Source organism: Labrus mixtus, chromosome 23 (genome assembly GCF_963584025.1).
Source record: "Labrus mixtus chromosome 23, fLabMix1.1, whole genome shotgun sequence".
Lineage (NCBI taxonomy): Eukaryota > Metazoa > Chordata > Actinopteri > Labriformes > Labridae > Labrus > Labrus mixtus.
In genome coordinates, this window is record NC_083634.1 from 6126469 (window position 1) to 6139162 (window position 12694).

Here is a 12694-nt window from a genome sequence, read left to right on the forward strand (position 1 = left end):
ACCTGATTGACAGGTGGGCGCGGTGTAACAGTTTGTCAGGAGTTTTAAAACCCGCCTCAGCTCCAGCTCTCAGCCTGTCGTTAGGTTGACTGAAAGTTAGACTGAGACAGCATTTCCAGCACGGAGACCGCCATCGATGGGACTCCAGCGCCCCCTGCAGGAACAGACGGGTGATGTCACTCAGGCTTTGGTCTGATCGGACTTAAAGCTGTTTGTTTTCACTTCCTGACGTTGTTTGCTCCTCGTCCTTGCTTGTGTCGTTCTTACTCTCTGATGTTCTTCACTCTGGATAAAAGCGTCATCAGTTTGAAACATAACAACCAATGAAAACAGAGCAGCATCTTTGACAAAGTCATTTTTTGTGTCCAACTTGAAGTTTCCTCAAAGTTTCTTTTTGTTCTTTTTCAGCCAAAGCTGAGTTCAGCAAAGTGTCGACTCAACGTGGAAAACTTCCTCACTGCCTGTCGTAAGCTCGGCGTCCCCGAGGTAAAGTTTCCCCCTGATTCTCTCTCTCCTCTCCTTCTGATAAAAGCACACATTTTATCATCCACCATTATTCTTCAATAGACATTGAATGTGTTTTAATAACACGAGGTTTAGTTTGTGCTTGAAGCTCAGTTGTGTTGCGAGATGATTCCTGTGTGGGTTGGACTGATTTAAAGCCTTTAAAACATTTCATTTATTATATTTATTCATCGTGTTTTTAATCAGTCCAACCGTCTCTGCTCTGTGTTTTGTCTCTCTTCTTCTTCTCTCCTGTTTTTTAACGTCCTGTGTTTTCCTCCTGTGTGTCCAGACGGACGTGTGTGTGTGCTCTGATGTGCTTCTGTGTAAGCTGCCCGCTGTGTCGCGCTGTGTGGCGGCACTGCTGGCCGCGGGGGAGGAGAGGGGGGAGACGGCGGAGGAAGACTCCCCGCGCCACTCCTCACCTTCATCGTCCTCCTCCTCCCTGTCCTCGTCTTCTTCGCTGCTGCCCACAGGTTTCCTGTTCTTCTACTGCGCCGCCATGGCCCTGCTCTACGTCCTCTACTGCTACCTGTTCACCTAGAGGACACACACACTTACTGAACACACACACACACACAGCTGCAGTCTGTGTGTGTGTGTGTTTATCGAGCACCTTTTAGAAACAGAAACACTAAAGCACAGAGCAGCTCTTCACTCAGAGAGATGAGAGCTCGACACTGACGGACAAACAGAGAAATGCCTTAGCATAGTTTAGCCTTCACTCTGACGGACTTTCCTGAGGTAGAGCTGCTCAGAAAGAATCTCATTGGTTGAGACATGAGCGGCCCGAGCAAAAGAAACTCAAACTCAGAAATCCCAAACATGTATCTACGACGCTTAAAGCCAGCCGGTGAAGCGATAGCTGAACAGTTCTGATATTAGAAACCGAGTTTAACTCCGGTGATTACGGTACTGAACCCTCCACTGCTCTCAGGAGCGTCTGTGCTTTAAAGTCAAACTCCGACTCAAACATTAAACGGTCAAAATGCGTCATCCTCTCGCTCTAATGGAATCAAAACGTTCCCGCCGTCGTCTCAAAGTGGGACCGCTTTGCAGCTTTTTAACCTCCAGCTAAATGCCGTCTGCTGAGCAGTTTGTCTGAAAATATCTGAGCTGACATTTGACCTCCACAAACTCATGTTGATTATCGTGCTCGTCAGCTGATGAATCCGACACGTTTACACACGTTACACTTGTCTAAATTGATGTTATTAATGACGATGAATGATTAACGATGCTTTGACGTTACAAATCTGTTAGGCCCCGCGTCCACCTGCCGTTTCCCCGGCCAGGAAAGCGCTCGGGAGAAATGTTGACTCTATGACAACAGTGTGTTGATAAAGGCCGCTGTATGACCGACACTGCTCTGTTACTTTTTACTGCATGTTTTATATTTGAGATTGTTTATATCCGATCAGACATGGAGCGAGGAGGATGTGAGTACAAGCTAAAAAGCAAAAAAATGGGGAATATCAAACATTTGGAAAAGAGCGGCGGTGATGTCAACAGCGCCTTTTTATGCCTTTGTCTAGAGAAAGGTACGGTGGAGGGGAAGTGCAAACCAAAATGACAAAGTTTATAACACTTTTCCAAAGCTTGAGACAAATTTACAAACGACACAATCTCGGCAGAAAGGGAACGTACTGAGCGCTGGGAGTGACCCGAAAAGTGACAGAGTGAGCGGTCACTTTGTTTCTGTAGTCTTTACGCCAAAGCAAACTCAGTGACCCGCTCACTCTGTCACCTCCGGGTCGCTTAGAGCATTTGGTACATTTCCTTTCCAGCAGGATTCTGTCGTTTGTAAATTTGTCCGGCCAGACTGAGACGTAACTGTAAGAACTCGATTTGGTGTCAAAATCTGTACGACCTGCAGACACGGCATGGGTTTGATTTGCAAGACGTGAATCTTTCTCTCATTCTGAAAGTCTAAAATCAATGTGGATGTGACAGAATGTGGGTTTTAAAGTTAAGGTCAAAGGTTGCTTTTAGTTTTGCAGCTTTGGCCTCGAGTTATTAAAAACTAGTCGACGGGTTTTTATCTGAAATGTTGCAGCGTGAAGTCAGTCGCTTGTACCTGGAAACACAAAAAGACATCAGCAAAGTTTGAACCAAACACAGACCAACTTCTCATGCTTTAGTCCAAAGTCTATGCATCAAACTGTATTAATCAAACTGGAAAAAGTCCTGTGATCCAAACGATGATGAAGCTTTATGTGTCTGAAACAAATCGTCGTTCACGGCTGAGTCCTGAGTCTGTGGTTCTTCTGCTCTGCTCTCTAACTTGTTCGGAGCAGCTCCACCTCAGAAAGATCTCCACTCTCGTCTGTGTTTGTAAAAGAGACGCTGTAGAAGAAACCTGAGACTGAACTGTGAATGTGATTCTTTGTTTTTATAGCCTTGAGTTGAGAGCACGTTCTCAGATATGACAGTGAGAGAACCGACACAGTGCCTCCTCTCACTGAACATTTTTTATTTAAATGTCTGCTATGCTTACTGTGAGCAGCAGGGGGCGACGTCGCTGCATTAATCCCCCTGCAGGCCTCAGACTGACGGTACATCCTCCTCCATGAGGTCTGTGTGTGTGTGTGTGTGTGAAGTCTTTTTTTGTTTGTCGTGGTCACTGGTCGCTCTGACCGGCTGACTCCATGTTTGTATAAATGTAAACAGGTTGTTAAATTATTGTTGTTTTTATTTATTTTGAGTTCTGTTGTTTGTGTGGAGACACAGCAGAGGCTGAATCAATGTGTGTGTGCTTAAAATCACGCTCACCGCTGAATTAGACAAAATCAATGTTTAATTATTCAGAGTTAAAAAAAACAATCGATTGTTTAAAACTTTTCCCGTTCGTTTGATTGGTTAATAATCGATTACCTGGAGGCTTTAACGCCTTCGACCGAGCATCAAAAAGGCCTCTGCTGTTTCGACCGCTCGCTGAGTCCAGCTCATTGCTCACAGAAGGTCAATGTCTGCGTCTTAACCGAAATTAAACCCGATTATTGGACTCATGGAGGGCGTAAAAAGGAAATATGGAGGTCAGATTTTTGTGATTCTGCTGCTGAAGCATCATTTTGGTGTCTGCTCTTCTCAAGGCCTCTAAAACGACATTTCAAATATAGTCACACCCTCTAACTCTCCGCTGAAACTTACTCATGATGTAAAAGATAAACTTTCTGGAAAAATCTACTTGATATTCCCCGTATCAACAAACAGCTTCAGTTTCATTTCACTAAAAAAGGAAATTAGCGGGAATGATTCTCTTAAAGGTGACATATCCTCCTCCTCTTCAGTTTAAATAAGTCTCAGAGCTCCTCAAAACATGTGTGTGAAGTTTCTTGTTCTAAATCCACTCTGATCCTGTATTTGATCATGTCTATAAACCCCTCTATTTCAGCCCTGCTCAGAACAGACTGTTTCTGTGTCTGTACCTTTAAATATGTAAATGAGCTGTGTCTGACCACGCCCCCTCTCTGGAAGGGCTTGGGTGTCTCGGGCTTTCTCGCTCCATGTCCTATTGTTTACGGTGAGAAGGCAGACTGAGAGGGCAGAACAAACACCTAGCTGTGGGAGTGTCACCCACCTGGGGGAGGGGCTACTGCCCTTTGTGATGTCATGAAGGGAAAATCTCCAAACGGCCTGTTTGAGCACATGTTTTCTGAAAAGTGGAGCAGACAAAAGACGGAGAGGATGGACTTTTCTCATCATTGGGGGGTTTGTAGACGGACTAGAGACACATATTAGTGTTAGAGAAACATGGAGAAGTGGATTTTACAGAATATGTGACCTTTAAAATACGCAGTCCAAAAAGTTAAATATTTAAGAAACAATTTTCAATTTGTAATATATAATATATTTGGCAAAATGAATCAATAATGTAATGAATTATTGATGCTAAACTCGTTATATGTTACTTGTTCTTGCCACTTTTCATTGGATGTCAACTTCTAAACAAGCTCCATGAGCAGAAAGGTTTACAGACCGATGCAGAGCTGGCTAAACACTGAAGCTTCAGTGTCCACCACATGGTGACCTGGGGAGAGACAGCTCTCTACAATGTTTAGAATCTGGACTGCAGTACCTGTTTAAAACACTAGGTGTCAGAGTTACAGATTGCTCCTTTAAAACATTTCATGAAAATTCCCTAAATGAAATATTATCAGTTTAATTAATGTATTCCATTATTATTCCGTCACGTCACCACTATTGAACTCTTCTGCGCCGCGTCGTTAACCGGCCAGTATGAAACCACGTCGTATAGTTTTATATCTTTATTTACTCGGGACACAAAGTGTACAGGTTCACAGTTTATTTTATTCAAGCGTACACGTCTCTGCTGCCGTCTGATTGTCTCAGATTGTCCACTGTAAAAAAGATGTCCGCCCTTGTCTGAAGTTTTTTTATTAGCCTGCTGTTGATATTAAATTTATACTGTTTCAATTCAAATGTATATTTTATAAGTGAAACTGGATAAGCAACGCTCGGTAGTTCATCCACTGGCTTCGACCGAGTTATATTCTTTATTAACACGCTAGCTGAACAGACATACTGTTTGTATTTTATATTTATATGATACTCTTGTATTATTATTGTTAAGTTTATATAAATCTATATGTAAAGGTTTTTTTTCTCCGCCCGCTGTAAAGAAATTATTAAAACTTTTGAACTTTGAAACATGTTGCTGATTGTCTGCTTACCTGCTCTCGTGCTTTTGCTTCATACGCCAACATGTTCTGTGTACGATCAGAGTATCTGCAGCTGACTAACAAACGACCACAGTGCTCAAGGAACACTTAGGAGGCTTCCACATCTCATGAACTTCACAGGATGGAGTTTGCTCAGGTGTCACCACAGGAACTAAAAAGAAATATATTTGTCAAATATGGTCGATTTCAAATCAATGATTCTGTCTGAATCGTTATCGTTATTACCACACATATATGCATATTAGTGTATAGCTTATGTATGTTTGTATGTGTGGATATATATGAATGTACAGCTATGAATGGTTTATAATTAATAGGTTTTGAAAACATTTACATGAGTGGAGTGCACCCAAACCACCAGCAACATTAGCAGATTAACTTTTTCACAAACTGGAGATTAATGCAAATAACAAGAGTGATGAAGCGGATAATATTAATGTATCATATGTATGTATGTTTATTCATACATTCATGCATAGACTTCTTAAATACTTTATGGAAACAGAAATGCAGCAGAAGGAAGTAGATCACAACATGTATGTGTACAGTATGTGCGTTCTTGTGGGTAGCTGTGGCCCAGTGGATAGATCGGGGGTTCGATACCCAGCTCCTGCAGCCACAGAATATAACCCAACACAGGAAATAGATAAATGCAGGAATGTAACTAAACTTAAATTATAAAGTTTCAAATAAAGTAAAAATGCAAAATAAGAAGCCCAGCAGCGTTTGTAGGCCGAGTGTCGCTGAGCTACGCAGACACACCAACGCATGAATGGGTAGCGCTCATGACGGCGTAGAGACTCGATGCAGGAGTATAAATCAGGCTTAAGTGGTGGACTTAACTTCAAGGATAAAAACAAGCCGCCGTTTAGTGACGTCCTTTCCCGAGTAACTTAGCAACACAGTTTGTCTTAAAGCCTCGAAGCTCTGACGATAAATAAAATATAGAGGACGACCAAACGTTTCCCGTACATGAACATCCAGCAGAAACTCGTGAGAAGGCGTGCAGATACTCTGATCTGAATCCGCTGTGCTCTGTGCTTTAACCTTTAAAGAAACAGCTCCTGTGTGCTCTCCAAACAGCAGGTTCACCTTCATAAACAGCAGCTGGTCCGCGTGGGAGCAGGTGAGTGTGTTCGGTCAAGGTCAGGGAGAAAGAAAGGCAGGAATCATTCTGGAGGTTTGTGTGCTGCACCTTTAGAGAGGAGGAGACTCGATAAACAGAGCTGCACCACTTCAGCCTGTTCACACACACACACACACCTGGAGCTTCTCGTGTCTATTCAGACTTTCAAGGTTCAACAGTTAATCAAGTGATCACCAGAGTCTGCAGCACAGATTATGTAGATGTAATCATTTCTCAGAGACGTACCTGGAAATGTCAGTTTTGGTGGATGGGTGAGTTCCTGAGGGGGGGGGGGGGGGGTCTTTAGGGGTCACTGAGGGGGGGGGGTTGCTTTATCCATGCAGGATGGATGGCAAAAGAATCCATATTTATTTAAACATCTGAGATTTTCCTGCACGGATAAACAAAGAAAACATCAACTGTCCAAAGAGTTTACCAACAAAGTTACACACTATCACAACCAATCAGATCAGAGAGATTAGAAAATCTTCTTTTGACTCCAAGGTCAACTCATTTCCTCGCAAGAAAATTATTCTAATCAAAGTTCTGACAGAGACAGGGCTGTAAAAAAACGTTTCAAAGTTCTGCAGCCGGGCATCAGTTTGTGCAGCTGAAGCTGAAAGAAAGGTGAAGTTATAGAAAGTCGAAGTCATCACATCGACTTTTAAGCAACACAAGATAACGGCAACATACACATCTTTTAAGTCTTCAAGGACTCACATATATGTATATCCAAAGTCAGAATTTAAAGTATTTTGAAAACTGCAAACAAACTACGAGCTTCCTGTTGTTACTCAGTCTGAATAATGGATTTCAAAGTTCCACCTCTAGCAAAGGAAATATGTGAAAGGCCAGGTCGGGAGAATCTACGGAGCAGTCCTCCTTAAATAATGTAGATATTTTCTGGAGTGCGGATATGAAAACGGCTATATCAATGAAGTTAAAGGGAATGACTATATCAACAAAAGAGCGCGATAAGAAAACACACTGAAGAACAGAAAACGAGTTGCAGCAGTTTAAATAAATGCACAAAGATCAGAGCGCTCGTGTGCGTACAGTCTGTGCTCCGTGCACCAGTCACAGGATGTAAAACGTCACACATGCAGCTCCTCCTGGAAATATCAGGATGTTTTTCAGGAGGTTTCTGAGAGTGTGAGAGCCCTATCATAGTCAAGGATTTTAGGGTGGCCAATAAGATTTCACGGGGGGCCCATGCCGCCCCTCTGGACACGCCCCTGCTCGAAGCAGATTGAATATCTGACACACAAACCTACAGAATTCAAGACGACCACAGATTGATTGGCAGAAACACATCGTTTAAATTCCTATCAGAACTCCGTCTTTGTATTTTATAACATAACCGAGCGTTTGTTTGTCGTTATTTTGAAGCGTCTGGTTTTCCCGGACGATGAAAAACTGACTTAATGGCTTTTCATTTCAGAGCTGGAGGCAATAAACACTCCACGTTTGGCAGAGTGTGCGGATGTCACTGATATCCACTCTATATGAGATTGGAATTTGTTATTAATGTCACTGAGCCTGTCTAAGAAATGTGTTAACTCCTTCAGCCCCGGGTTGGCCTTTAAAGTCACACGTCAGACACACAGAACATTGTACAGAAAGATGGACGCTGACAGTTTCAACAGTTAAATATTCTTTACCCCTGAAAATTAGGGCCGATATGAGATCTTTGGAGCCGATACAGATATCGATATTGGGGAGAGAAAATATCAGATACCGATATATTGGCTGATATCTTTCTTAGATCTTTGTTCGATCTCTAGAGATAAAGATATACATGTTTATTGCTTTGATACCTCAAATTATCAAACACTTAATGAAACTCAAATGAAATGCTATCTGACTGCAGATCAGTGATAAATTAGCCGATATAGATAGACATTGGATATGCTGATTTCGATATTATCGGCTTGACGATTTATCGGTCAGGCTCTAAACAAATCTTCTTAAAACTAAAAATCTACCTCACACAAAGTCACAGACAAACAATAAAACTGAGAGGTGACGGAGTATTAACAGATCACACACAAAATAACGTATAAAACTATGAGTATGTATCTGACCTTTATCTCCCTCCTCTCCCAGGATTCCTTGTGTTCTCCTCAGCTCATCACGGAGGACGAGGGGCTGAGTCGACTCGCTCACACCATCCAGGTGCTGATGGACCTGACCGACGGCTCCCAGCGGGGCCTCAGACAGGAAACATCAGGAGCTGCTGGCTCGACACAATGTTAGAAACTGTAAAGACGGTCACACTGAGAGAAAATAAAAACCACTGTCAGGACCTGTGTTTGTTTTTAACGTGCTTCAAATATCAAAAAACATAAAGACAATAAAAACCCTGTGAATGACTTCAACGCCTCGCTGTCAGTTCTTTAATATCTGGAATGTTAATGTGGCTCAGTTTTATTTGCTAAAAAGCTCACACACAAACTGCAGAGCTGGAAACATTTGGCTGATCAGTCCAGGTTCTTCATTTCAATATTTACTGAATAAAAAAATATACAAAACTACAAATAAACTAAATGTAAAGCACGGTCAAAGACGAGTGTGCTGCCGTAGCTCCACAGCGTGCAATAGAAGAATAGAAGCCAGCACTGGGGGGAGCATGCTGTGAGCTTCAACCAATCAGCATCCAGGATTTAATGCAGTCTTAGTTGCCTTGAAGCTCGACTTAAACTTGTTTTAACTCTGAATGAGAGCAGTGTGTTCTTGTGTCTTTTCGGTTTTTTGTTATGTATTTGCAACCACAAAGTCACCTAACCCTAACATAGATAACGCGTTTCTGACGTCTCAAAACGATGCGCCATGACAACCAGATTTTACGGAGGACTTCACACCTACCAGGAGCCAGGTGTAAGATTTAAGAAGTTATAACTTAGACCTCGGAACTATCACCGCTGGAGTCAGAAATCAGGAGAGAGAGAGAGAGGTATAAAAGAGCCACAGGTCGGATTTGAACCGTGACCGCCTGCTTAGAGGACTATAGCCTCTGTACATGGGACGCAGAGCTGGTTTTTGGAGACCCCCACTTTGGGAGCCACTGCCTTGGACGTATGGTCTGATTCAAAACACACGATCTGCTTGGCGCCAGAGATAATACATCCATCACAACGATCACAGAGAGGTCGATTTTTATGAAGCCTCCACGTCTAAAAATGTTCAGACCTGTGGAACTGTGGAATCGCACATTTCATGCTTTTATGAAAAAGAACAAATCACCTGAACCCAACATGACAGGGACTAAAATATGGTGATGATTCTTTTGACTGGTGTAAAAAAAGCAGCTTCTATCAGCAGCAGAAACACAAAAAAGAGGACTGAGAGGCATGCAGATATTTTGGACGTCGCTGTCATTCTGAAATACAGGTTTATTTTTTAACACCTGTCGACGTGTACCTGCTCGGTTCAAGCCGAAACCAAACGCCACACACAACGAGGAGGCTGCTGCTTTAAAGCTGCAGTCAGTGTCGGTGAATAGATACTGCCGTGTGTGTGTGAGCGGGTTGAAGGTTAAATTATCGTTTCAAAATGCTCCGCTACAGTAAAAAGGTGCGTCGGTGTGTGTGTGAAATCTTCACCGATGACTCATTCATCCAAACGTTGCGAGGCTGTTGCAAAGTGTTACACACAGTTCAGAGGGATGAAAACACGCCGCTCACGCTGAGCCACAGTTCTGTTTTATTTGAGTTCTTTTTTTCTTTTAAGATCTTTGAACACAGAACAGGGTGCATGCTGGGAACCAGGAGGCTCAGTGTACATGTTGGGAACCAGGAGGCCCAGGGTGCATGCTGGGAACCAGGAGGCCCAGGATGCATGCTGGGAACCAGGAGGCTCAGGGTGGATGTGGTGCTGCTACGGCCTCGTATGAACATTTTGTCAGGTGACCAGTCGGGGCCGGGGTGAAGTAGCAGAGAGAATCTATCCCAAACCTAGAGACATAACGTGCGTCAGACGACTTTCTGCAGCCGGTAAAGCTGCTAAACACGATACAACGACGCCGCCGATAGCCCTATTGTCCCTGTTGTTGGAAGTTGTGGTGCTATTAGATCGACTTTGAAACACTTTTTTAAAGTGGACTGCAGATTGTTGCTTCAAAGGATTTTGATCTCATTCATAAAAGCATGAATAAGTGCTTTGCATTAATGCTGCGTTGAAAAGAATCGAAGAAAAGTTCTCTAAATAAATCTCAGTTTGTCAGAAAGAAGCATCACTGTCCTTTCTTTTTTCTAACGTGCCCTTAGACGAATTAAACTCAAGAAGTCTCCCCCGCCTTGGAGTTCTCTGGATGTTAGAAATGTTTCTTCTTTCTGAGTCAACATCATTTAGGAAGCTGAAAGTCTCGCACTAATCATCTCTCAATCAGCTGCGATGTGTTCTGCTTTTCACTGCGAGCCGTGTGGCCGTACAGATCCTGCTTTCTTCTTCTTTAATAGCTACCAACAGGCCGCAAGATAGAGGAAACGAGCTACATGCTAAGCTAACAGGCACACGGCTTCACACAAGGCGTTTATTTCCATGCATCAACACAGACTGTCTCTCCATCACACCTCCTCTCTCTCAGAGCAGAGAAGAAGAGCGCCGCCACTTTATTAATCAGCTCCAGCGTTAATCACGAGTCAATTAGCCGCGCGGCCTAATTGACTATCAGCCTAATTGCTCTATCACGCTCGACCCTGGAGCAACGTCTGCTGCTGCCAGCTTATTGCCGCTCTCCTCGATAACACGCGCCTAATGAAGGCTCACACTCTCGCGCATGGAAACGACGTCGGTTCGATTCCTCTCACGTCCGGGCCGTGTTGGCCCCGTGAGGCGCGGCCTGCAGAGGCAGCCTGACATTTATAGAATGTAATTGAAGACTGGGATGAACCCCCACGCTCAGACGGAGATGGATATCAGCGAGCAGAAGATCAGCCGGAGAAGAGGAGGAGGGGGGGGGTGGTGGTTGTGAAATGAGGAAGATTCTGATCAAACTGCAGCTCAGACACAAGCCGAGTATTTTTATACCGTGTTTCACTTCGTGTGTGAGTCCAGAAACGTGATCTCGAGAAACAGATGAAAGCACAATCTGGAGGAGAGCGATCAGAAGCTCTTTTTTTTTTAGTGCTACAACAAGCAATCGATTACTTTGTTGTATCCGTTTCCCTGAAGACTGTTGATAATCAATTATTGCTTCAGTTGTTTTTAGAGCAGAGATATGAATCTTTAAGGGGGAGATTCACTTCAGGGTCCTGGACCTGGTTCAGAGTATGCTTGACCCCAAAGTCAAGTTCATTTGATCAGTGTGAACACAAGCGTACCGTACTCGGGTGCAGAGCCTGCGTCCACTTGAAGAGGTGGTCCCGTCTGTTCCTGCAGGGGGCGCTGGAGTCCCATCGATGGCGGTCTCCGTGCTGGAAATGCTGTCTCAGTCTAACTTTCAGTCAACCTAACGACAGGCTGAGAGCTGGAGCTGAGGCGGGTTTTAAACCTCCTGACAAACTGTTACACCGCGCCCACCTGTCAATCAGGTCAGCTACACGCCTTATTGTGAATAACTCTTATCCTTCATCAAATCAAAACTGATGAGTCATCAAAACATTCACCCCCCGTACAGTGTGTGTCTATGGAGACATGAGCTAATCAGAACTATTTGTTTTTTTGAACCAGGCTGTAAACATGTTAATCTCTGCTGTAAAAACAGACTTTTTATGAATGGGTGTGTATGTGACTTCCTGTGCTTCTGAAGCCAGCCTCTAGTGGACACTCGAGGAACTGCAGGATTTTACACTTTGCTGCTTGGAATGGAACCATGTCCTAACAAGGAAGTGGACCAACATAGGACACAACTCTAAAAGGCTCCTGACGAAAGGCTTTGAACCTGCTGGTCCGACCACAAAGAAATCCTCCGTCCTTTTTTATCTCGCTCCGTGGAACATCTCCAGAATCCAAATGTTGTTTAAGTTTCTCTTGACGTTCTCAGCGCCTGCCATTAAACTCGGGCTGGCTCTGTGCTTTGAGGCCGAGGAATAATCAGAGTTAGGGAGGAAACTTTAAAGGCAGAGCTTAGCGAGCTTCCAATTAACTCCGCAGTGAAGATGCCCGAGGGAGAACACGAGCGTGGTTAAGAAAGGAGTCGCTCAAACTACTCTGTTAAAAAAGGATCAGATTGGTTTTGTTTGTGATAATATCAAGCTTTCAAATTGAAGTCACATAATAGCTAAAAATGTGGGTTTATTGTTCTTTTAGTTGTGAAACAGTGAGGGTGTTTCTGCGTCACTCTGAGGTGTTTGATGAAGTCGCTGTTTGAGAAGTTTGTTTCACTTCAACACTGAAAAATGTTTAGGTAAGGAGAAGCCAT

The 12694-nt window shown here is 43.5% G+C and overlaps 1 protein-coding gene across 2 annotated transcripts in view; it reads left to right on the forward strand.

The window, feature by feature from the left end:
- The window catches only part of lrch4 (leucine-rich repeats and calponin homology (CH) domain containing 4), a 45931-nt gene extending 37228 nt beyond the window's left edge, over window positions 1-8703 (forward strand). Inside the window, exons 17-18 of one of the 2 annotated variants that reach the window (XM_061030911.1) lie at window positions 409-486; window positions 797-8299. In XM_061030911.1, coding sequence (XP_060886894.1) covers window positions 409-486; window positions 797-1048 — 330 coding nt within the window. In that variant the 3' untranslated portion in view covers window positions 1049-8299. Of the gene's footprint in view, window positions 1-408; window positions 487-796; window positions 8300-8439 lie in introns of those variants that run through there. The other variant, XM_061030912.1, reaches the window with a different exon arrangement.
- The last annotated feature ends 3991 nt before the right edge of the window (window positions 8704-12694 follow it).